This window comes from Actinia tenebrosa, unplaced genomic scaffold, assembly GCF_029948245.1.
Source record: "Actinia tenebrosa isolate PJP-AT-01 unplaced genomic scaffold, QUT_ActTen_1.0 PGA_scaffold6__47_contigs__length_16458017, whole genome shotgun sequence".
Lineage (NCBI taxonomy): Eukaryota > Metazoa > Cnidaria > Anthozoa > Actiniaria > Actiniidae > Actinia > Actinia tenebrosa.
In genome coordinates, this window is record NW_028292583.1 from 8,854,740 (window position 1) to 8,880,550 (window position 25,811).

General features: G+C 35.5%; 3 protein-coding genes across 3 annotated transcripts; 2 read left to right on the forward strand and 1 right to left on the reverse strand.

Moving 5' to 3' along the window:
• Positions 1 to 330: 330 nt before the first annotated feature.
• LOC116307414 (ubiquitin-like protein 3) lies at positions 331 to 10,654 on the forward strand. The gene is made up of 5 exons (XM_031717664.1): positions 331 to 602; positions 4,330 to 4,438; positions 5,366 to 5,452; positions 7,201 to 7,278; positions 7,864 to 10,654. Exons 1-5 carry the CDS (start codon positions 555 to 557, stop codon positions 7,917 to 7,919), a joined length of 378 nt encoding a protein of 125 aa, XP_031573524.1. The 5' UTR covers positions 331 to 554; the 3' UTR covers positions 7,920 to 10,654.
• Positions 10,655 to 11,105: 451 nt separating this feature from the next.
• On the reverse strand, positions 11,106 to 14,677 carry LOC116307423 (ras-related protein Rab-9A-like). The gene is made up of 2 exons (XM_031717679.2): positions 13,549 to 14,677; positions 11,106 to 13,136 (listed from the first exon to the last, which is right to left on the reverse strand). The coding sequence occupies exon 1, from the start codon at positions 14,568 to 14,570 to the stop codon at positions 13,947 to 13,949; it is 624 nt and encodes a 207-aa protein (XP_031573539.1). The 5' UTR covers positions 14,571 to 14,677; the 3' UTR covers positions 11,106 to 13,136; positions 13,549 to 13,946.
• A 293-nt stretch (positions 14,678 to 14,970) lies between these two features.
• Positions 14,971 to 22,078, forward strand: LOC116307424 (small integral membrane protein 20-like). Its single transcript, XM_089038627.1, has 3 exons — positions 14,971 to 15,154; positions 19,503 to 19,559; positions 21,672 to 22,078. Exons 1-3 carry the CDS (start codon positions 15,040 to 15,042, stop codon positions 21,710 to 21,712), a joined length of 213 nt encoding a protein of 70 aa, XP_088894753.1. The 5' UTR covers positions 14,971 to 15,039; the 3' UTR covers positions 21,713 to 22,078.
• Positions 22,079 to 25,811: the final 3,733 nt, after the last annotated feature.

Below are 25,811 nucleotides of genomic sequence, written 5' to 3' on the forward strand. Positions count from 1 at the left end.
AATTATGAGCGATCAAAAACTTCAAAAATTACAAAGAAATGTATGTTTGCTACGTAGTGTCACGTGGGTCCGACGCATACGCGGGACAAGCGTTCCCAGTCCAACCATACATTTCTTTGTTATTTTTGAGATGTTTGGGAGGTTGCTAAGCATAAAAGGTATGAAACCCAAAATCTTGAAACTCCAGAACTGACTAATTTCGATGTACTCTTTCTTGCTATTTTGATTATTTTTTAACTAGATTAAATCTAAAAACTCGTTCTCAGTCCTCGACTCGTTTCTAAAGTGGCCAATTTACATTGGTTTGACGTAATACCATCCATTGCCCCACAATGCTGTGCAGTCACAGTGCAGACGGAAAGGGCTGAACGAAAATTACCTTCTTTCTCGGCTGTGAAAGAATGATTTTACCGATCAGATTTTTATAAATGGGGCACATAAGCGAACCAGTTTTTTCGTGAATAATCGAGAAAGATATTTCCAGTTTTTAAATTTTGAAAATCGACAAAGCAATCGATATATCGAGGAAAGCGAGAGCTAAGTCGTCTCGCATTATGACAACAGCCTCTCAGCGCCAATGCAAAGTGATTCCAGAAGACAAGGTATGTAATTTCTGCCTTTTCAATCGACGTATTTTTAATACTTTAGCAACAATAAACACAGTCATATTTCCCAAGTCAATAAGTAATGTTTTAGTCGCATTGACTTTCGGAAGAACACGAGTTGATTTAAGCTTGACCAGTGCTTATTTTTCTTGTTTCTTGACTTGGCAAGAACTTCAAATTTCGGCAAGCTTATATGAGCTCTTAGGAAATTTCGTGTGGTACACGAACGACGAACGAAACAAAAAAAAACTTACTGGTAATCCAAATTTAGATTACACATATATTTTTTTGGAGTTTTAGGTCTTCAAGATTAAAACACATTTAACCAAATTAAAAAAGACAGCAAATAGGTGAACAACCGTATTTTCTGAAGTTGACGGATAATTCGTGACGCAGTCTCATCACGTAGTGAAGCCTAACATACTTTCCTACTGCAATCTAAATTTTAAAAAGCCGTTCCTTAAGTGTAGAGCATATAGTTTGCTTTTCCATATGTGCCTAGTTTCTTACGTATTTAATAATAATTACAAGTTTTGTTTTGTGTTGCCGTAAAAAGAACTCTGATAAAAGAAGATAACTTATTTCATGTTCACATAGTTCGTCACGTCTCGTTGTTAGAACTTTTCAGTAAGTCAAGTTTAAGCTTATATCTTGTAATTTTCCTTCTCATTATGATCATTTTTCAGTTCTGAGCTTTTTCATAAATATCGTTTTGTCGACTTTTCTTTTTCTATTAACTGAAAATTTGTCTTACACAAAATTATGGTCCCGGTTGTTAAAGATGTAAATATTTTGACGTAATTAATAACGAGACCGTCATATGCGTGTTTATTGTCTTACACTTGCTTGGATGATTTTAGGGTAATTTATTCCCACTATCCTTCAATAGGACCGTTACAGTCATTACATAATTCCAAGTTAGTCAATAACATTTACATAATTTATAGGAAATGTTCAAGAAGAAATGTGTGTCTTGATACAATAATCGTTTCCTTTTGTTTTTGTTATCATAATTATAACAAGACTCTCTTGTACCATGCACTGGGTTGCCCAATGTGCAGATATGCTGGAGCTCATTTGACACCTAATTTTTGTGATGTACAGTACCGCTCACAGGATGTTAACATTCCGAGCGTGTAAACCATGTGTAGTACACTTAGTGTAGTACACTCCTACGCGTGTAATGGCCGCAAGTACGTTGAGTACACGATACATGTAACAAACTACACGCAGCTGATTTCCTCATTAACTAGTGCCTTTTGTTGGAATTCACAATAACACGTTTTTATGTATTCTTTCGTCTAAAGCTTCTCTAGTTTTCTGATATTTTGACTAAGTTTATAGTAAAATAACTTGTTAATAATTGACGATCAAACTGATTTGGAGTTGGAGTTCATGTTCCTTCATGACCGACTGCTGGTCATTTAGACACTTCAAAATAATTTCCCTTAATTTCTGTCCTAGATAATTTCTGAATTTAAAAAATACATCAAAAGAAAGCCTAGGTTAAAGTGAAAACGAATATTATCTTTTTGTTGCTGTTAAATAAGTTAGAAAAAAGATTTTAGTGATAACACACAAAAAGTCAAATGTTGCCAAAGTTTAATACACTTTACATTGGCATTCATACTAACCCTTCAAAAAGACAACCAAATAATTTCCCTTAGTTTCTGTTCTAGATAAGTTCTGAATTTTAAAAATATATCAAAAGAAAGCTTAGGTTAAATTGAAAAGGACTATTATAAATTGTTGTTGAGAAATAAGATATTAGAAAACAATTTTTGTTGTAACAAAGACTGTCAACTATTTTATTACCCATCGTTGGTTACATGATAAATTCCAACGTGCAGTTTGGAGAAATTTCTTATCAGATAGACTCCGGAGAAGTTTTTTATTCAAGCAAAGCAGGAATATTAGCAAGCCTACTGTAGTAGCAAAAGATCGGCTTCCTACTGTAAGTAAAAAGATAAAGGACAAAAGACTGTATAACAATAAGAAAATTCACGCGTACGTGTTGACTGCATGCATTGAGTTGCAGTGAGCACTATACGCACTTGAGTGTACAGTAGTCACTACGTTGACTGCACATGGAAATCGCGTGTGGACATGATAACATCCCTGCAATATGTACTGTACTTTATACTGCTTTCACGTCACTGCCGAGATTAAACTCCTTGATAATTGTTGGAATTTGTACTCCAGGTTTAAAGCACTTTAAAATCCTTTTAAACTAAGTTGAATTGTCTTGGAAACATCCTTGATAACTCCTTGAAAATTGCAGAACATGGCATTTGGGTTATAACTAGTGATAGCCTTCATTAGAACATGGCATTTGGGTTATAACTAGTGATAGCCTTCATTAGAACATGGCATTTGGGTTATGACTAGTGATAGCCTTCATCAGAACATGGCATTTGGGTTATAACTAGTGATAACCTTATCTGAACATGGCATTTGGGTTATAACTAGTGATAGCCTTATCTGAACATGGCATTTGGGTTATGACTAGTGATAGCCTTCATCAGAACATGGCATTTGGGTTATAACTAGTGATAGCCTTCATCAGAACATGGCATTTGGGTTATAACTAGTGATAGCCTTCATCAGAACATGGCATTTGGGTTATAACTAGTGATAGCCTTCATCAGAACATGGCATTTGGGTTATAACTAGTGATAGCCTTATCTGAACATGGCATTTGGGTTATAACTAGTGATAGCCTTCATTAGAACATGGCATTTGGGTTATGACTAGTGATAGCCTTCATCAGAACATGGCATTTGGGTTATAACTAGTGATAACCTTATCTGAACATGGCATTTGGGTTATAACTAGTGATAGCCTTATCTGAACATGGCATTTGGGTTATGACTAGTGATAGCCTTCATCAGAACATGGCATTTGGGTTATAACTAGTGATAGCCTTTATCAGAACATGGCATTTGGGTTATAACTAGTGATAGCCTTCATCAGAACATGGCATTTGGGTTATAACTAGTGATAGCCTTCATCAGAACATGGCATTTGGGTTATGACTAGTGATAGCCTTCATCAGAACATGGCATTTGGGTTATAACTAGTGATAGCCTTCATCTGAACATGGCATTTGGGTTATAACTAGTGATAGCCTTCATCAGAACATGGCATTTGGGTTATGACTAGTGATAGCCTTCATCAGAACATGGCATTTGGGTTATGACTAGTGATAGCCTTCATTAGAACATGGCATTTGGGTTATGACTAGTGATAACCTTCATCAGAACATGGCATTTGGGTTATAACTAGTGATAGCCTTCATCAGAACACGGCATTTAGGTTATAACTAGTGATAGCCTTCATCAGAACATTACATTTGGGTTATAACTAGTGATAGCCTTTATCAGAACATGGCATTTGGGTTATAACTAGTGATAGCCTTCATCAGAACATGGCATTTGGGTTATAACTAGTGATAGCCTTCATCAGAACATAGCATTTGGGTTATAACTAGTGATAGCCTTTATTATAACGTGGCATTTGGGCTATAACTAGTGATAGCCTTATCAGAACATGGCATTTGGGGTATAACTAGTGATAGCCTTCTTCATAATGATTACCAAATCTACATGTTTTACCCATAATCTTACATAATTTGAATATCATGTCTAAATGCGAAAGCCTCAAAAATACTGATATTACTGATAGATTGAAAAACCTTGCACAAACTTTGTTTTTATGTTTACAGATATGCCTACGACTAATACTTGTGACTGGCAAAACCCATGAGTTTCTGTTTTCTCCAAGCGATACTGCGTACTTTGTAGCACAACATGTTTTTGAAAACTGGCCAGCAGGTGATGACACAATCGTATTTATATACTGTCATTGTTAGGCTGTTGTTGTTGTCATCTATAGACTTTGTTGTTGTTTTCAAACCCAGAGCAAAATAATATTTACTTAGATCTGCTTGGCCTGGTGCTTCAGGGTATTAAGATATGTTTTTTTGCTAACTAACTGAGGTTAATTAATGAGAGTCCACTAATGGATAAAATACTGAATTACATTACTAAAAAATCCTAAAATAATTGTTATACTTTCTTTGCCTCTCACTTTATTTCTTTCTTGCTTTTGTTCTTTCTTTCGTTCTTTTGTTTGTTCTTTCATTTGTTTTTTCTTTTTTTCTTTATTTTTTCTGCCTGCCTGTCTGTCTGTACATGTGTTTATGTCTGTCCCTACATCAATATATCTTCCTCTCTTTCTTTTATTCAATCCATTAGACATTTTAGGGTGTATTAAGGTACAGTTCCAGACCTTTGCTACTGCACATCCATCTCTTTGTTTACCGTTTATAAGCATTGTTTCGAAAATGATATCTTACTTTGACTACCTTTCTATAATCTGACAAAAGATTTCATAATTTTATGCAAATTTTGAGGTAAAATAAAATATTTGTACTTTACCGTTTGTAGATTTTTTTCAAGAAGTAGCCTTCAAAACAATTTTTTTTCTTTGAACTAGTTTTCAAAAACCCGTTTTTTTACGGTACAAAACAACCTAGAGTATGAATGTTGCAGGATATTTATACTTGCTACAGGCTTTCTCCTGCAATATTTGAACTCTAATGATTGTAGATAACAGCTATGTTTGTTTGTTTATTTATTTGTTTACTGACATGTATCTTATTGCTGTCTATGCTTTTACGAAACATTGTTCTATTAACCCTATTTGTTCTAAATATTTGAGTATACTATTTCACAAGTTTTCTTTGTTTTTCTTTTCAGACTGGAAAGAAGAAACAGTTAGTTCTCATAATATTCTTAAATTAATATATCAGGGAAGATTTTTACATGGAAATGTCTCATTAGGAGGTTAGTCTGAGTTGCTTTACTGTTTCTATAAAAGTAAAAAGTCTATTATAGTTTCTAAGAGAATTATGGAAAAGTTGTCCAAGAGTTTGGTCAAAAAACTAAACTTGCCCAGAGTCATGGTTTGGTTGTCTATAATACCCGGGAGGGGGGTACTCTTGCCTGTTTAGGGTAGGGATGTGTCGTTGAGCCCTCTGAACCCTGACCTTGTTCCAGAGTAAAATCGCTGAAATTCATATCCTGTTCCAGAGCAAGATCCCTGAAAACCATACTCTGTTCGAGTATTGCAAAAATAGATACCCTGTTCCAGAGAGGAGAGAGCGTGATTTCATATACCCTGTTCCAGACTAGAATTGCTGAAAACCATAACCATACATGGTTCAGTCACCCAGTGTTGAAGTCTGTTCACTACTTAGGGTATTGTCAAATCAGTAGCTTATAAAACATTTTAAAAGCATTTTAGATTAATTTTAAGCAATTGCTACAAAGTACAACTGCGATCAAACAAAGATCAAGTCCCCACCAAACACCACACTAATCTTTAGCTACTATGTTGAACTCCATTTGTTTCCAACTAAACTTCACTTCACTTTTGCTTAACCAAATCAATTCTTAACTTATTTTGGACCAATTAAAGAATCCTAGTCAACTATGTACAATGCACTGCGCCCCTATGTTATTGTTTACATTGTGTGCCTAAATCGTTCTCGAAGCTATTTCATACAATGGTGAAGCAAAATTATTGCAAATTCACAATGCCAATGTCCTTAAATTCCCAAGGTTTTCTTCATTCCACAGCGAGTAGGTTGAATTTTTCAGAGAGATTCTCTTTGTGAAATTATGATTTTTCAGTCGTCCAATTATTAAACATCACAGCTTTCCAAATCTACCTTATACACATATATCTTTCCTATTGGGCCAATAAACCCACCTAATGTGTCCTTGAAGTCTCATATGAGACTTGCTAGCTCAGTGGTTAGAGCATGGCACCGGAATTATCAGGGCACGGCTTCAATTCCCGTTCAAGACTCAGAACTTTTTCCGTGTCATTCAATTTGCAGCTGCATAAGTTAATAATAATCTTTATTGGGTAAACAGATAAAGCAAGGCTTTTTTACAATCTGGCCCACATATACTTCATAGACTGCAAGGATCAGCTCAATTTTATATGAAATCTACCTTAGTTGCCAAAATTTCTCAAATCTCACAGAAATTGGCAAAATAATTATGGTGCTTCACTATAATGACAAGTGATAAAACTTAAACTTTTTCATTCTATCTGTTCCATGAGTAGGGGGGAGGGAAGGGGACCAGTCTAGTGTATATTTATACATAATTTATATATTATGGAGTTTTATTAGTCGTTTATAAGAGTTTTCTTTTTTCGCCATTCTTTTTCCTATGATAGTCAGCCCTCAAAGGTCGTTAGATGTTAAGATCAGGCTCTGGGTCGGTGGTTTAAGCCCAGCTGTGTGCCCAACATGTAATTATAGTTTGTTTGATGTGTTGTTCTTCCCTGTTCTGCAAGGGTTTTCTCCGGGTTGTCTGGTTTTCCTTCCTCTGTAAAAATCAACATTCAATTTGAGAGTCCCATGCATAGAATATTAAATGTAGTTGGTTGTAATAAGTGTGGAGTCAGTGTTGTATAGTTAAACATTTCTCTGGCTAGGAAGACTTTGCAAAGACTCCCTTAATGAGGACGTATTGTTAAATAAAAAGATATAATTATTTAGATATCTTTATCCTTTCAGCATTACATTTACCACTTGGTAAAAGAACAGTTATGCATTTAGTGGCAAGGGAAAATTTACCAGAACCTGCAGCACAAGGTAAAAAACAATATTTCGTAATCCAACTTGGAAGCATCATTATCTTCTACAACAATCATGTTTTCAAGACTTACACTCTATTATATTTTGTCATTTTTATTGTATTTAAATCAGTATGCAAGTCATCAACGTACAACACACATAGTATTTATGTCTTCAATTGGTGATATGTATGGAGTGCACCGGAAGGGACTAAGCACTGATCTTTGAGGCATTTTACTTAGCAATGGAATGTTATTTTCTGGCATTGTCTTTGCTGGTTTGTTCATCCATTATTGTCTCAATTGTTCAGTGTTTGGCTACTTCTAGCTATGCATAATGCCTTCAGCCACTTTCTTTGCAGCCATCTACCTTCCTTTTTTCAAACTTACAGTATATTTCTGCTCCATCCTATGTTATGTCCTGTCACATATTTGACTTTTGACTGACTAGTAATCCAAAACTTTGATCTAAACAGTTGATCATCATTTAATTTTTTTTTCATATAGCCAGGAAAACTTTTGCAAAAGTGCAGCAGTTTTTGTCCTAATTAAACCAGACAATACTTCATTATTAACCTGTCATAAATACGTTTTACTTATGTAGGCCCAAGGAAACGTGAGAAATCAGGTGAACGAAGCTGTTGCTGTACATTACTTTAATAGATATTTGTATTAATGTTAATATTGGTCTATACATAAGGAAGGTCTTTCATTTGTCTGTGTTATCCATTTCAAATCATTGTTTTATCTCCAAACCAAAAGAGACACAAGACTGTGTGACAAAGGCAGTTGTGAATTCTTGCTGAAAGTGTGTCCATGCCCTGATACAGTTAGTTTGATTAGCAAGAAAGTTCGGGAGATTGTAGAATATATGGAATATGTCTAACTAATTGAGTCTAACACAAGAAGCTACATGTATCAGCAATATTGAGGACTCTTTAAGACTCCAGTGTATGTGGGGTTAGCTGCATTTCTGAGATCAGAAGACAAAAGCAGAAATCAGAATAACAAAACAAGCTACTCCAGGATTGGAGGCTGCCTTGTATACACTGGAGTTTTAAAATTCGTCAATATATAAGTTTATCATCATTTGACCCAATTAACTGAAACTCTAGACATGTTTTTCTAGCTTCTACCTACCAAACAACGTTTGATTGATAGATATTTTTATTGGTACCAACATATTTGATTCATAGAAGCTGAAAACGCAGAAATATTGACTTATAAACATTGAATGTTGTCTGTTGTCATCATAAAGACATCATAATGTTAATTGTATTGTACACTGAATTATTACTGAACCTTTAGTTACTAATTAAGTAAACAGTAGAGTACAATACTAAATGTGTGAAATAGTTGTCACTATTTAGTAGTAAATAGTACTAATTAAACAAAAGAAAACAATAAAATTAGCATAAGATAACACTATTTAATGATATTTATGTTGCACACATTTAGTGTTTGTACTCTACTACTTCTGTCTTCTTACCTAGCCCAGTTATCAACACTAAGAGTCTACGATAATGATCATTCTTATTGCATGTCAAAATCGTTCATGGATTTGTGAGATGATGGACAATAATAATATTGGCATAAGTCCCTTTCTAGCTACAATGCTTATTATTTAAGGCTAACTTATGCAGGAACTAGTCGTTTTATACTTTCCAATAGCCCATAATGGGGGTAACCAATCAAAAACTGTGAAAATGAAACATTGTCAATTGAATATACCCTTTTATCTGCTAGCTTTTGTCTGTGAAATACTGTGATTATCAGAGTTCAGTGTAAGTTAATTTTGCACCTTCAGAATATCAAAGGTTTGGTGTTACAGAAAATGTCTTACGAAGAATTGTTAAAATTTCTTCAAGATTCTATCTCTTATATGTATGCTGTTTTATTTTATACTTGACTATCAAACAAGGTAGTTTAAACATTTTCTGATCAGCCTTCAGCACTTTTTCCCCAGTTACCCCAAAATCTGCAAAGTATTATGAGTATGAGAAAGGAACCATGGAGAATTAGAGAATTTATTTGTAGGTAGGATGGCTGGTGAAATGCCAACTGCTACATGCCACAAATCCTCTATTCATTGTATTTGTTTTTCCCTTTCTTGCACCTGTCTAAGCCATATTACAGTAGCCTTCCCTCTAAGATAATGACAAAATCTTACAAATTTAAGTTATTCATTTGCAAAGAGCTGTAGAATACAATAATCAATACAATAATATGAATAGAATAGTCCCCTTCACAGTTTCCTCCACCAACTTGAAAGGTAACCAGGTCTGTGCATTGAAGCAAGAATTAGCTGCAGTGAACTTGCAATGATAAAGACCTTTTTTATCGCATTGGACAATTATTTACATATCTATCATTGCAAGGTCACTGCCATTCTTGTTTCAATGCACAAGCACTGTAACAGTTACCTTTCAAAATGGTACAGGGATCTGTGAAAGGGACTATTACATAATAATACATTTTATTTTTGTTAAGTAAATAGAACTAGTGCTGTAATAATTGAACATTAAGTATACATTTCTGAAAGATGTTTGGAAAAGGAAATGATTAATTTTAAGCAACTTGTGTATTACACATAATTTTATTATAGTGCCACCCAAACAAAATTAGCTCAAATTAGCCAATCATGATTAAGTATTTTTGAAAAAAGTATCTTCATAAATTTACACAATCATTTTCCCCTTTAAAAAAAGCCTGTTTGATCAGGAGTGAACAAGATTGGTCGCCATCCTGTTATTCAGTGTATTCAATGATTTAGAATTTGTTTGAGTGGCCTTGGTTAATGTAGTCGCACTGTAATTACTAAAATGTAAATAAATGTTTATATTATTACTGTATGTAAGAATAAACCTTACCAAACCACAATATTTTTACTTCTAGGTTATCCTATGAATAAATAAGTACAAGGCCCAATTGTGTAGTTCCACAAATTATCCATACCCACCCCACAGAGGAATTTGGAATTTCTGAAGAGTAGGGGGGTCAGAAAAAAAAATTACAGAGTTTGTATGAAGAAAATTGGAATTTCCGGGGGGTAGGGGGTGTCTTAAGAAAATTCCTCCAAGAGGGGGGTATGGAAAATGTTTGGAATTACACATTGTACAAAGGGTGAATAGCACTATCTGATGGATAAATCTTATTCCCTGGATAAATGTATTGGATAACAGCTTCAACTTGTCCACTGGATAAGGATTTATCCATCAGATAGCTCTACCCACCCTTGTCATCAACGTCATGACCAATTTCTCAGTATTTTGCACTACTGAATACAACAATTTTTTTGCATTCTCATGTTTGTCAAATTAAGAGAGTGTAGACCTACATAATTCACTTTAAATTTACACCATACTGTTAATAAAAGAGAATGTTTGCAACATCAATACCATGAAAGTCTGTTGTGTAATTAAGGCATTAGGGATATTGCAGTTATTTTTTAAGACGAAATATTTGGTACTACAAGATATAAATGCAAAATCTTGATTTTGATTTTGTACTACCAATTAAATACAAACCTCTGCTCATAGGGTAAATCACCTATTGCTCTGTGTGATAAAAGTACAATCAATCATGAAAACGTTTTTGGCATACAGCTCTGTTGTGTCTTGTCACAAAAGATGGTGTGCAACAGAACGTGGTTTCATCAAAATACACATTTAAATTAGTGCAACCACCTTAAACCAATTTTAAAATTAAAGACTCCAGAAATCAGCATGTCAGTACTTCTCACACCATCCTTGTATCATTCTTGCCTTTCTTTTTTTATCATCAAAAATCAACTTCTAAATTCAGATTGGAATCCAGAGTGGAAGGAGAGCCTCAGTGGAACCACTGTTAATTCTCACTTATTTATTTAATTTATAACATAGTAATCTTCTGTCTTCAAACCAGGCCTACTTAACCCTTTTAGCTTATGGCCACTTGAACCTTATCACACACAATATCTAGATTTCATTTAAACTACAAAGAACTGAATCTAAATGTGAAGGAGGGCAGTCACCTTCTAAAACGTTATTGAATTTTATAAGACTTTACTTTGAACGTGTATTTTTTTTTTTTTGACATTTCTAGTCTGTCAATAAAAAGCTGCTATTCTCTAAGGTTTGTTTCCATATATTCAAGGAACCAATTAAACAATATTACTACGATTCCCAGTCACACGTGACCAAGTGAGACCAAAATCACAAACAAAAAATTGAGTTTTGGTGGACGTCAATCCTGTGACATTTTTGAGAAAATATATCCAGAGTGAGAAATTCACAGCGACAAGAAGCGTGAGATAAGGACAATGATTTTTGCACGTGTTCATGTGAGTATTCACATCAGTCCTGGTGTAGAAACCAATAGAAACGATAGAAACCCTTTTGATTGACGTCCAACCAAATTCAATTTTTCGTTTGTGATGGTCTAGTTGGTCGTATGTGACTGGGAATCGCAGTAAGAACAAAAGAAATAGATGTGTTCAGTGCTATTTAGTTTCTGTGCTATAATTTAACAGATATATGGTTTGCACTCTATTAGTATAGGTAATAGGACTACCTGCTGTCCAGTATATGCCTGTCTCGAACCTGTATCTTGGTGTCTCGAAACGACTGTCTCACGAAGTGACTGGCATTCTCCAATTTGGAAATAATTGGATGAAAAAAATTCAGAGGACTGACAAAATTGTAAGAGGCCAATAGGCCGAGTCCAATTTGGCAGTCGGAGTAATTTTTTGAATTCAATTACTTCCAAATTGGACAGACATGCAGTCCTATTGCAAATTAATTATATCATCCCAAACTATACTAGACTGATTCCATAAGTCATCGTTTTCCCTCAAAAGGATGTGAATGGAAACAATCCAAATTAAACTTTAATTTGGACAGGAAAGAGAATTTGAAAATAACACAATAGTTGCTTATATGGGATTATAGAGTGATGATACAATTATATTTTTTATATTCTTTCACGTGCATGTTTATTGGTTTCATTAGGAATTTCTCTTTCATAATGAAAATCAAATATTTAGCTATTTTTTAACAAAACAGCCACTTTTGAATACAAATCTGCTTTGCTATTTTTTTTTTTTTTTTCTATTTTGGCAAATGAATTTTGCTTGAAATTTACTTTATTTTTGGTCAATAATTTAGGCTTTAAACTAAAGACCTTTGTAAAATAAATCATTTTAAGCATTCCACAATTTTAATTCATTTATATCTCAAACAAGTTAGAGTGGAGCAATGTTTGGTCTGGAGTAGACAACATCACTAACTCCTTTAAAGATTTGTAAAAATATAATACTCTGCATCAGTATATCAAGAAAAAAAATTAATCAGTGTTTTTTAAATTAAGATATTAGATCCCTAAAGATTATTCCAGTAAAATTTCAATGCAAGTAAATAAAGCAATAAGCCATACGTGAAGCAATAAGCCATATGATGCCAGAGATCTGGGGCTTATAATTTGCAGACATTCTACTAAGGTACTTATTAAAGTATTTTAGTTCAAACTCGATAAGGTTTTTGCAAAAAAGAAATGGATACTTTTCAAGGATTTATATTTGGAAATTCAGTATGAATAAAAATAAATAGTATACGATTGAGAAGGGTTTCACACAAAAATAGTTACACTGCAGCACAGCTATAATCTGATTGTTCCTTAATCCATGTTGGACTACTAAACAAAATTTGTTTTTTATAAAATATTTTACAAATCTGTTTACTGCAATGTTAGTGAGCTCAACCAATTCCATGGTGGGTGGAATAGCAGTGTAATGAGAAGGCTCATCTCTCACCAATACGACTCAGGTTCGATCCCAGGACTTTTCGTTGTATGTGAGTAGAGTGGTTTGCTGGTTCTCTCCTTAGCTTCAAGGTTCAACTACTAATCCAAACAAATTGCATAGTTTAGTCTTAGTTTAGAATAGTAGAGTTCAACTGCAGTACAGTACAGTTTCATGAATAAAGCTTTTGGTTACTAAGGCATACAAGAATAGATCAAAAAAGGCTCTTCTGTTCTAGCTGACTGACTTAGTAAATATATTGCTATTGCCTAGTCTTTGAAGTGGTACCAAGACTGACCAGGATTCTCCTATAAACCAAGTCACCAATCATACAGGTGGGAGGATGAAAGAGGACTGAAGAATTCCCCTGTTGAATGTTGTTTGTTTGATTACTTTTAGCCCCTCCCCCCAATTTTTATTTTGTTCAACTGCATTTCATTAGTATTGATTGTAAGGTGGCTATTGCTAGTAGTGCAGATTATAATTAATGCATGTCATGCTAGTTATGACTACCTGGTGCATTCTGTGACTGTACAGTTTGACACCAACAAGGTACATTGGTAATTCTTTGATTGTACTTTATGTCATGGCGGCCATGTTGGTGCCATTTAACCAAAGACTTCTCATTAGCATCCATTGTTAACGGCACCACAATGGCCGCCATGTTTTTGACTCTCCTGGAAATGCTTGCCACCCATCAACAGCCTTGCAATTCAAAATAATCAGCTCATTTTTCCAAGAGTACAAAATTTCTGGCACATCCATGAAAGTGAGTTTAAATCCCTGCGACAAAGGTTAGACCTCTTTTGACTCCTTCATCCCCTTCGCACACTTCTTTATCTGTATTTGGGTTTCATCTGTATTATAAAAGTACTCCTATAAATCTTAGATGTTGTAACACGAGCTAAAGCTCAGTCGCAACAACCAGAACTTTTATCCTTTTTAACATTTGCTAAATTCACTCCCCCTGTAGCGGTAAATCCGCTTCGATTGGTTTTACTTTGCTGCTCCATATGCTTCAGCCTTTTCACTGCAGCAAGGAATGCCTCGTTCACATTCGTTGAATCCTTGGCGCTCGTCTCGAAATAAGGAACCCCTCCATTCTGCCTACACCAACTATCGGCATCCTCTTGTTGCACAGCTCTGCTTTCGACATCCACCTTGTTGCCTAAAAGTATAAATGGAAAATTCTCCGGGTCTTTTACATCTGCGTAGTACAGAAATTCTTTCTTCCACATCGACAAGTTAGTGAAGCTTTTCACGTCATCTACGGAGTAAACTAAAAGACACAAGTCTGATCCTCGATAAAATGGCGTTCGGAGACTTTTAAACCGTTCCTGGCCAGCTGTGTCCCAAATTTGAAGAGTAAACATTTCTCCTTCTAGTGTAACGTCTTTGTTCAAGAATTCTACTCCGATGGTATGGAATGATTGACTGTCGAACTTCCCGCTTACAAATCTATTCATTAAGGAAGATTTTCCTACACCTCCATCACCCAAAAGAACTACCTTAAGTAGTGTACACTTGCTGGACATATTTTAGTGTCTTACTCAATACGTTCTACCTGAAAAGAATTACTTTTTAAACGTTTAAATCGTTAGCCCAAACGATGATAACATTCTCATCTTGAGTTCCTCCTCTATATCACAGGTCTGTCACGTGATGTTTATCTCTCCAGTGACGTAATGGTCGTGCGATCAAGGGAGCACGGTCTTCCTGTGGTAATGACGTATGCTGACAAATACCAGGGACGAATACGAGTCCGCGAAAAATAGCATGTTCTCAAGTATTAAAATACCATAGATGGCGGCGATGAGGCGTACATAATATATTGACGAAAGCGAACACGGAATAACTGTTGCCTTTAATAAAGAGGCCGTAAAAAGGATTTCCGTGCGTTGGTTACTGTCGACCTGTTGTACCGTTACTGACCAAGAGGAACGTGGGCTCTGGGTACGGTGGGATCCCTGCGTAAAGTATTTAGTACTCCGCAAATAAAGTTATATGAAAATGTCCTCCAAACTAAAGTCTGTAATGGTCATCGGTGGCATCGTTGCAATAACATTTTCTGCTTTGTTTCCCATCGTGGTTTATCCTAAGTTACATCCAGAGATTTACAGTAAGTACTTCCCAGTTTATTGACAGATAGGCAGATTTTATTTACTTGGAGTTATGCACTACAGTAAAAACCCGCACATAAGAACCAGTGGATTAAGAACCACTAGGCTAAAATTTGCTTTTTAAGCACCTGTTAAATAAGAACCACTTAAGCCTTAAAAAATTAGACTGGTTCTTATTTGAAAGGTTTCAAGATTTATTTGGATTTTTTTGTGAAAAACTATAAGTTGAGTCTGGATGACCAAATTTAATATCAGTACCAGTTAACTGTTTTCCAAGTGTTTTAAGTGATGTATACTGTATCAGCTACTTCTCAATGAAAATACATGTACATGTAGATTTCAGATGCATGTGAATAATAAATTTGTATATTATTTTTTATTTATATTATTAATTATATTATTTACTGTAATAGAATTGTTCTTACTTTGTAAATAAGAACCAGTTAAGAACCACCTAACCCTAATTTCTCACTAAACACCAATTAAATAAGAACCACTTTAGCATTAACTGAGAAAATAGTGGTTCTTATGTGCGGGTTTTTACTGTATTGTATATCAATTTTAGTCCAAATGGACTGAATCACAGCGATTATTAAATTACAGTAAAAAAACCGCGTGTATTTAAAGAACCTTCATTTTCTGGCAAAATAGGTTCTTGTATTTTGGGGTAGTTGTTGTCATTTTTAGGCTAAGTAAAGAAGGTATCGTTGTTGATTACCAGAAAAATTATAAACTTGGTTTTGATCCTGAAATATACCGTATTTATTAACAACTGCATTATGATAAGCTTAACCATTACAGAAAGTATATGTGGTGTCAAATATAAATTTGCAATCTTTAAGGCAAACTCTTTGGATAAAATGTTTATCATAATTTAACTGTAACCACATAAAAGAACCTGCTAGATTTTGCTTGGCCAAACAGGTTCTTATATTTTTGGGCATTAAAATGGCAAATTTCTGCCAGCACATTCTTAAACCACTAGGTTCCTACTGATTTTTACTGTATTAATGCACTTGTCATCAGCTTCCATGAGGGGGGGACCCCGGGCAAATGTGGGGAATTTGCTTTAAGCCTAGAGGAAAGCTATCTGTATTTTCCCAGATATGGGGCAAGGTTTCTTAGAAGATACCCCTATATTCCACCAGCCCCTGGGGCAAAATTGTTATGGAGTTATAATAACAGATCGCACAAAAATAACACAAAACAGTAGAGTGCACACACTAAATCCATAAAACAAACTGAAAGACAAGATCTTAGTAATATGTATAGCAAATATTGCATTTGATAATATCTTAACTTTCTACAAACTCTTACTGAAATACTAAATCAGCATCTGTCTCATGCTTGCACTTGTAGCCTTGCATAACTATTTTCATTCAATAGTATTGTACTAATTGATTTTTAGCAATAGACCTTATTCATGGTGTGTCAATGTTTTCCCAATTGAATGTGAAAAACCTCTAGGGGAATGAACAGCTGTTGTATGAAACTTGTCAGGATATCATCGCTATTTCTTTCCTATCCTTTGGGATGCTCATGAATTTTTCGAAGAGTAAGAACAAAGAAAATGAATCCTCTGGAGGTTTGTCACACTGAACTGGGAACACATTATCACACCACGAATAAGGTCTACAAGCCGTTAAGTCCCAATGGGCTATGAGTCATTTTACCACAAATCGTTACTGATTTCTCTTGTGCTGATTGGTTATTTCCATTGGTTGTTTTGATCACTAAAAAACACCTAAAAAATCTGTTTTAGTAAAATTTTTTGTGGTAAGAAAACAAATCGAGGACCCTTTTCTATAGTTTTCCAAACTTTGCAGTCAAACCATCCATAGAAATAGAGATGGCTGTCATATGAAGAAAATGCAGCAATTATTTTGTTAATTTCCCATAAAAAGGCTGAAAAGCTATTGGTAAAGTTTTGGAGTAGAAGTTATACAGTAGTAGCGAAAAGCGCAGGCTTTGAAAACAAAAACAAAAATTTAACTTAATTTTAAATTTGTTTGCATCCAATTGCCACTGTTTTTGTTTACCTAAATATTCACAAATACCAACCAGTAAAGTAAAGAATGCACAAGTTACTTAAAGGAGCACTTGGATGAAAATGGATAAAATTGGAAATGACTTTAAACTTAATTAAATGTATCTATATGGCCCCAATTGTAGCCAAGCAACATATTTTCTTCACAGTGAAATGTCTCAGATAAAAATTATCAATTTTATTTAGCATATAAATTGTGAGTAAATGATGTCATTTACTCAACCCTATTGTTCTTTTAACCCAAAATTTCTCAACTGCAAGTGGATCCCAGGTGAAAATTTTCACTAACCTGGTTTACATAATCATAATTAAGTCAAATTATCCTCAAATACTTCAATTATTTGGACTTTGAAAAATTGGGGCGTTTTCATCCAAGTGCCCCTTTAAACAATACAAACACTAATTCGAAATTTCATGGACATTCACTGGCATACATAATCATTCTGTAAAAAATCTAGGCTAACCCTGAGCAACAGAGAACTTGAAACTGGAATATTGCAGCAATTTTGTACACCCCCCTCCCTGTCATAACACACACAAAACCTGGTCCAGTGACTCATTCATTTTATTTTTTTTTTCCTTTTTCCTTCTCCATCTGCAAATTGCAGCATTTTCATTATTGGTCACCCATTATTTGATTTTTTTAATTATTTTTTTTGCTTTCTGCAATGTCTAGTTTGGCAATTCATCTTTGTTTGTTTGCTAGCTTGCTTGTTTGTTTGCTTGCCTGCTTATTTGTTTGTTTGTTTGTACAACTGATACTTCTTGCCTTCACACCATGTACATACAATGAAGAAAGTTTATAGTTTATGCTTTGTTTTCACGTATTTTTTACTGATAATAAGAGAGTAAAATTCAGACCGGAAATAAGAAATAAACCTGCTGACAAGTCAATCTAGAAACGAATTATGAAATGCACAATTGCAAATAAGTATATTACTTGCATAAAAAATAAAGACTTGGTACATACCAAGAGAATATTAAGTACTTCATATTCTCTTGTATATACTTTAACCAATTTCCTCCAGTTTTCCTTGGTATGTCCTCTTATTTACCACGATTTTCGTCATCTAGCCGTCAAAGTATGTTGTGGACTCGCGAGGGGTAGCCACCGAAAACTGAAGGAAATTGGTTTTTTACTACAGAAAATTAACAATTTTACTACGAAAACAAGGGTAAAATTCGAAATAAAAACGGCTTTAAGTGCGCGCGTGATTTGCTGACGTAATCGACCAATCCTAAAGCTAGAAAATTCACGAATGTGGTAAAAATTACATTGGATTGTGTTACGATCCCAAAAATTTCGGGCATTGTTCTCGGATTTCGGTACAAATGTACTGAATGTTAAACAGCAGTAATTTGTGGATAAATTGAATCACCGTAAAAAGCTTTGTGAAACTGACGTTTCGGACATTAGTCCTTCGTCGGAGTAACGGTGGAAAGAAAAGATGAGAAGGGGCGAATAAATACTAAAGTTTTGCGGGAATTATTACCGCCGTGTAATAACCTTAAACCAAAGACAATTATGTTAGATTCTGAGTGATTAGCAGAATTAAAGTGGCGGGAAACTGGTTTAGAAAGATCTTGTTTACAAATGTCGTAAAGGGGATCTCTGAAACAATCCTTAGAAGAAGTGCAATCAAAATGATCAGTTACATTAAAAGTCGATTTGGGGCCTTTAACAGAGGTATGTGAAGAAATGAAAGGACAAGACTAGTCTAGTAACCTTTACGTGAACAGCGAAAGGTGCCAGGGTTACTATCAGAGCGAAGAGTACTCTTGACCAAGATATTAGCGGTAGTAGAGTCCTAATTAAGTAAATTAAAATTTCGATTAATGATGGGTTTAATCGAATTGTTAACAGGATGAAATGTAAGAGTGAAAGGAATGCGATCTAAGTTGGTAGTACGAGGCTTAGGAGTGAGAGCAGTATTCCCGGATCAGTAGAAGATGCCTTATGCATAGCACGGTTTATGATAGCTAAAGGATAGCCATGTTTAAGAAAAAACGAACGCATCTCTAGACATTTGTTGAAAAAATCAGTGTCATCGCTGCAAAGGCGACGTAAACGTAAAAAGTACGAAAAAGGAATAGAGTCGAGAGTGTGTTTAGGGTGAGAAGACGAATAGAGTAAATAAGAATGCGAATCAGTAGGTTTATAGTAGACAGTGGTACTGAGATGATGTAAAGTAATGCTGATTTTTCCAACAAATGTCTAGAGATGCGTTGGTTTTTTCTTAAACTAGCTAACCATCTAACCATTGTTATTGTTTAATTAATTGCGTTTTATGAACATCTAGCGAACATACAAAAAGAAACAAGGAAGTCAATCAAGCAAGAAGACATTCAACCTGGAAGTAAGTAGAGACATTTTTGGAAACTAAATACTTCAGTATAATTAGAGGATTTCCACCATCAAATGGCGGCAGCCATTTTAAGGACGTTTAAAGACGTTCATGGGCAAAAGTTCCAATCGTCAGTTTTTTTAAACATTTTGCATGATGAAAGTACATCTTACAAGAAGTAAAATAAGCAAATAAAATTGGGGTTCCCTGACTTCGTTTAGGCGTCTGAATGCGTGGAAGTTCACCCCTTTTATGGTAAAACACGCGAACAACGTAGACATGGAAAGTTTTCATAAATAAGCTAGAAATATAAATTGGCCGGGCTACAAGTGTGGACTTGGAGCCTTTAGTTACTTCACGTTATGTAAGTTGAATTCCACTTTTCACTTTGGAGGGTGAAACCTTTTTACCTCGTGAATACACGAAGCGTAGAAACGAGTTATCTTAAGGGGGCTGAATACAGTCAATTCAAAAAACGTTGTCGTCGACCGGCTCAAGCCTACGCGACTGGACCGAAAGGAATATGGGTAAAAATCACTGAAGCGGTTAAATATTCGTTCTGAATTAATTGTTCCCGCTAGTAATAAGATAATATTGGCGAGAAACAATCCAACGAATGCATGTCTTTGGGTTTAGGGAAACAAAAACAAAGTGCTAATGATTCATTTCACAATTCCGAAAATATGAAGGCATTAAATCGCCTACGAAAGTTCGTGCTGTAAACCAGGCATAACTAGTCAGATAAAATTATGGAGTCAACTCGGCTTCAATGATTACTACCCAAAGTTCCTTTCGATCCAGTCGCGTAGGCTTGAGTTGATCGACGACAACATTTTTGAATTGACTGTATGTACGTACGTACGAACGGACGGAAGTGACGTCAGCCAAGCCATGAAAAAGCAACTCGATGGGTTACCATTTTTTCGTAAGTATAGTGGCCCGCGCGGGAGCTCCGCTAAAATCCTGTAGAATGCCCAGTCACAATGGCGGATTTGATCACGTGACCTCTCAGTGCAAGACGCCTGTATTGGATAAGAGCTTCGAAGTACGTTTTGCGTACCATTCGTAAGCAGATGACATAAGGCGATTGATAAACGTTTAATTATTGATCTGCTAACATCTTGGTGAGTGAGCAAGTGAACATTTGCATACAGTTAATTCAAAAAATGTCGTCGACCAACTCAAGCCTACGCGACTGAACCGAAAGGAATTCTGGGTAGCAATCATTGAAGCCGAGTTGATAATTGACACAATTTTATCTGACTAGTTATGCCTGGTTTACAGCACGAACCTTCGTAGGCGAGCGGGAAGTGTTGAAGGAGACGTTTTTTAAATGCCTTCATATTTTCGAAATTGTGAACTGAATCATAACTACACCTTTTGCTGTTCATTAATCGCAAAGGAATATTCATTGAAGCGAAGAAGCATTGTCATTAGAGCGAACAGGCATACAATAAGGCGAACGGAGTCTCAATAGTGCGATGGAACTTTCATTAAGAAATTTGGCATTGAATTTGACAATCATGAATATGTTTGCGTGGGTTCATTAACGTTTTCAAATTTTCATTAGCGTTTTGGTGCAGACAATAAACCATAACACGCATTCAATAAGCCTTTTCATAGTTTAAGAATCGATTCCACTGCGCATGCGATTTTATCCCGAATTTCTCACCTTCTTTTGTCTAAACCTTCTTTTGTTCTTAATTAAACAAAAGAAGGTGTAAAATTCGGGATAAAATCGCATGCGCATTGGAATCGATTCTTAAACTATGAAAAGGCTTATACAGTGTTTTGGACATTTATTTACGCAATACAATATAAGTATATTGTGCTTTTACGATTGTAGATTTTCAAAAACAAAAACATCCTGGACGATATGTTTGCATGTGGTTGTACCATGCTACAATTCCTAGTGGAAAATATACTTTAATACTATACGATTAATAAACGTTCACTTATCGATCTGCTAACATTTTAGTCACACATTTTCATATTCAGACCCCATCAAATGTGCAAATGTCTCACTCACTCAATCTCTCGTTCCTACATCACAATAACTTGTTTCTACGTTTCTCAACTGGATTAGGCCAAAAGTAACATTCGTTATTATTATTTTTCTTTCAGATATGAAAGTTTGGTCAGATCCATTTAAGAATTCAAAATAAACTGTCAAGTTCAGCTCAAAAGTAAAATGTAAAAAGAGTAATCATGAAAAGTTAGGCCTTTTGTTTTACCAATTACCAGTTAGGTTGTGAGATGATAATAGTTGCTAGAATATGCCTTTCAAAACTCTGGAAATCGAATTTTCGAGGGTCAAACAAGACGTGCTTTTGCTGTAGCTGCACCCCACCATAGTTAATGCAAATAGAGAACCCCACTTATGGAACAGTTTACCTGGTGACATTAGACAGTGTGACAATTTTTCAACTTTTCAAATGTAAACTTAAGACACACTTATTCAAAATTTCTTATTAGCCTCGTTATGAACATATTGACATTTTTTAAATATATATTATCGTATTATAAAAAGATTTTTAGGCTTTCTATAAATAATTCATACATATTATTTAACATTTATTATTCGCCGAAGGCGAAGTGAATATCGGGGAAGTCTTCGAGCGTCGAGGTAAATATTCCCCGATATTCACTGAGGCTGAGGCAAATAATTGTTTTAGTATAAATACACAGAGGATTCTTTCAAAAAAAGAAGATAAAAGACATTTTTTTACGGTAACAGCAACAAAGCGGCTGGCCGCCATTTTGGATTATCGCTGGAGGTGATTATCGTGTGATAGTGTGAGTTTTTCGACCAATCAGTGCGCGAGATTTTCAATAATCACCTGTTTGACTTCATAATGATATTTGTATCCTGGTCGGGTTGCCATGTCCTGAGGATATTCTTCTGCTGTAGCGTTGTTCAGCTCACATGTGGATGAGTTTGGATTGTAGTTGAAGGTCTGACATGCAGTATATAGCAGGCAATATCGAAAACAAGTCAGACTATCTGACACTTGGTAGAGGCGTTGGAAGACGTGGTTACAGAGAACGAGTGGCTGTGGGTTTTCTTGAAACATCCTGCTGGGGTTCTCTGTTCATGAAAAAAAGAAACGATAGGGTATTAAAATCTAGATAATAAATTGCACAAGAAATTCGTCTAGGATTAGCTGGCTTACCGTTGCGATAGTGTTGGACGCAATATCTCGCTGACCAGGACAAGGCGAGTTTCTTAAGGTTGTAGACATAGAAGGAGTAACAGTTGCGCACATAAATGTACGTACTATAGTGGCAGCAGTTACCGTTGGCATGAAAACAGAGCTTTCTTTTGACAATACCGTCAGCAAGAGTTGGAAAGTTACCCTCCACGTATCCTGTAGCTGTAGCACCGCAACGGTTTTGTGGTAGACACTTGTTTGGAATACGATAATAGCCTCTTGTACCGCGGAACACGTACCAATCATTCTCAGTCAAGTTGGTATCATCTTGAATGAGGGTTGATGTTATTTTGGTTGATAAACGAGAATCATCGTCAAGATAACGATGGTTGGTGCACACCTCAGAACCATCTGTAACAGGAATGTTGAACTTTAGTCAGACTGATTAAAGAGTCACACTTGAGACTGGAAGAGGAATAACCTTACCTTTAACTTGCAGATGAAGGGTCTTTGTGTGAGAACCAAGAGCATTGGTAGCAGTACAAAGATATATGCCTTGATCAGTCTTGTTGACGTTTAAGAGACTGAGATGAGTGTTGCTAGAACTAGATTGGATAAGTTTTCCTTTGTGTGTCCAGGTAACAGTAATAGGCGAGTCCCCTACGGGTTTACACTGTAGAGTGACGTCTTGTTGTTCGTATGTAACGATGTTGGGTGAATCAGCTTGATTAGCAAAGACGGGACTACCGAGGGGTCCTACCCGGAGAGAGAAAAAGAAGATTTGTTATGATATTTCAGTGACAGTTAGCCAGAACTTAATGGGTTGTAAAGAAATGTTGATACCTTTTCTTCGACCAAGGATCGCCGACCTGAAACAAACAAAATTATCGGATGGAATCCAAGTCTTTGGATAAATTCTTATCCATCGTGCTTCGATATCCCTGTCCAATGTCCTTGTAACATATCCGACATCATTGGTATTTCCTTGAAAAGTCTGGAATGGAACAAAAAGATGACCATGGAATCTGTTTTAAAGTACAAAATTATAATAGACAGTTGTATTTTCATGCCTTACTCATAGAAAAGTGATGACTGTTACCTTAACCTGCGAAGCAGCATTGTCTTTATAAAATATAAAATTAATGTTGTCGAGGCTGTATGACACCTTTAAGAGAAAGTAGAAGGAGATTTATTGTTATTTATTGACAATAGGAAAGTAATGCAAAATATGCCAAGTAATATTCTATATTATAGTATAAGAAATCGCACGACCTCGAGTACAATTCGTTATTCTAGGCACGAGTGAATGATGTTTTGAAAGTTCTTGTAATTGCACGAGCCTTTAGACGAGTCCAATTTAAGAACGTTCAATACTTTACGAGTACATATATATTAATTACGAATTGTACAAAAAAGGTCGTGTGATTTTTCATTGATGGTACACGCGAAAAAATATTCGAAGCGAAGGCATTTAGTTGTCACCAGACTAGTTGTAGAAGTTTTAGTATTATATATAATTATATTTATTACATATTTATTATATTATGTTTTGTTGATAAAATTATAGTTTTAAAAATTTTAAATTTATAAAAACTTTTAAGTTGATCCCAAAGCACTAACCTAATAGGAACTTCTACGGAATATAATTAAGAAATAATTGTACTCCTCTAGACTAATCAGAATCGAGTAATTTTTATGAGTGTACTATAAGTATTAATACTGTGTTAAAAGTGCAAAAAAAACATATAGATCTTGAATTATGTTAGATTTCAGCCAATCACAGCGCGTATAGCTGTTTTGCCGCCGGCCCTCATTCTCAGCTGGTGACGAACACGCGATATTCTTATCTCTAAAAAGTTAATGGAATTACCTGGTATCCCGTCACCCAAAAGGGTACATCATTTCCCCTTCCTTGCGTGACTATGCTCGTAACGAGCATTACGTGACCAAAGTCAAACATTAGCCAGTGGTTTCCACTTTTTGTTTTAGGACACCAAGAGTTAGCGCCTAAATTCAATCTTCCTTTATATGGTTCAAAACCTGAACCATAGAAAGACGAAGCTGTTATCTGGTTATTGGGTATTTCTTTATCTTCTATACCAAGATCTGCAGGAGAGGCTGGGTACCGGAAATATACAACATTTAGAGATATGCATGATTAAGTAGGTAAAAAAGTTTAAAAGGGCGTGGTACTTACCTCGACCATACGTGTATACTTCTACCCTCATTGCTATGTGTTCATTCCAGGTGACGGGGTTAAATCTGACAAAGCGTACATACATGACAGTCGGTAGGACGTGACGGACTACAGTTTCGCCATCTGAATTTCCAGTAAAAACCTGCGTATTGATAATTTTCATGTTATTAGCCTCGATATTACCTGTCGTATAAATAAGTTTTAAGTTTGTATAGAGGCTGCATAATTTACTTCACACCGTGGCATGGATTGATTGGCTTCACCGGCTGGCTGTCAAAATTAATTTGTAAAATTTCAAACACGAAATATTATGGTTAAATATTAAGAAATTAAAATTTTGAAAGGCTATAGACAGTACATTTGCAGATTTCAGTTTGCTAGTTTCTATTTTTATCAAAATTGCTGTAATGGGCGTTACAATAGTTTTTTTGTATCTTTCCTTCACTCGTAATTGATTTGCATAGCGACATCGTTTTCGGTCATTTTTGGCGGTTCTTATCAGTCTTCAAGTTTTGTGTCTAACGATCGCTTCATGGGAGAACATTTATGACGCCCAGTATGACCGTGTGACCTCAAGAAAGATTTCCATGCATATAAAAGCTCCCACTGTACTAACCTTCCTAACACCTCCTTCCAGGTATTCAGTCCACAAGACTGTATCATTACCATACGACAGGTAATAGCTTGTTACCCTCTGATTATGAGCATGTCTCCCTTGTGTTGCAATGGCAGTGACAAACTCCATTCTGCTCAGATCAATCTGCAACCACTGATTCGTGTCTAATGTTCCAGCTGACCAGACTTGGTTCGAACCATATTTGGTCCAATGTAAGCGGCCATATGAGCCAGGGAGTCCAGTCCAAGATGTAGAAGCTGTAACAAGGCTGTCTGGTATTTCTCCACTCATCATCCCCA

Excerpts from the sequence above, each read along its gene's own strand:
- LOC116307423 (XM_031717679.2), bottom strand. The coding sequence starts at position 14,570 with ATGTCCAGCAAGTGTACACTACTTAAGGTAGTTCTTTTGGGTGATGGA.
- LOC116307424 (XM_089038627.1), top strand. The coding sequence starts at position 15,040 with ATGAAAATGTCCTCCAAACTAAAGTCTGTAATGGTCATCGGTGGCATC. Across the intron at positions 15,155-19,502 it reads GTTACATCCAGAGATTTACA|CGAACATACAAAAAGAAACA; the intron begins GTAAGTACTTCC and ends ATGAACATCTAG. Across the intron at positions 19,560-21,671 it reads AGAAGACATTCAACCTGGAA|ATATGAAAGTTTGGTCAGAT; the intron begins GTAAGTAGAGAC and ends TTTTTCTTTCAG.
- LOC116307414 (XM_031717664.1), top strand. The coding sequence starts at position 555 with ATGACAACAGCCTCTCAGCGCCAATGCAAAGTGATTCCAGAAGACAAG. Across the intron at positions 603-4,329 it reads AAGTGATTCCAGAAGACAAG|ATATGCCTACGACTAATACT; the intron begins GTATGTAATTTC and ends TTATGTTTACAG. Across the intron at positions 7,279-7,863 it reads ACCAGAACCTGCAGCACAAG|GCCCAAGGAAACGTGAGAAA; the intron begins GTAAAAAACAAT and ends TTACTTATGTAG.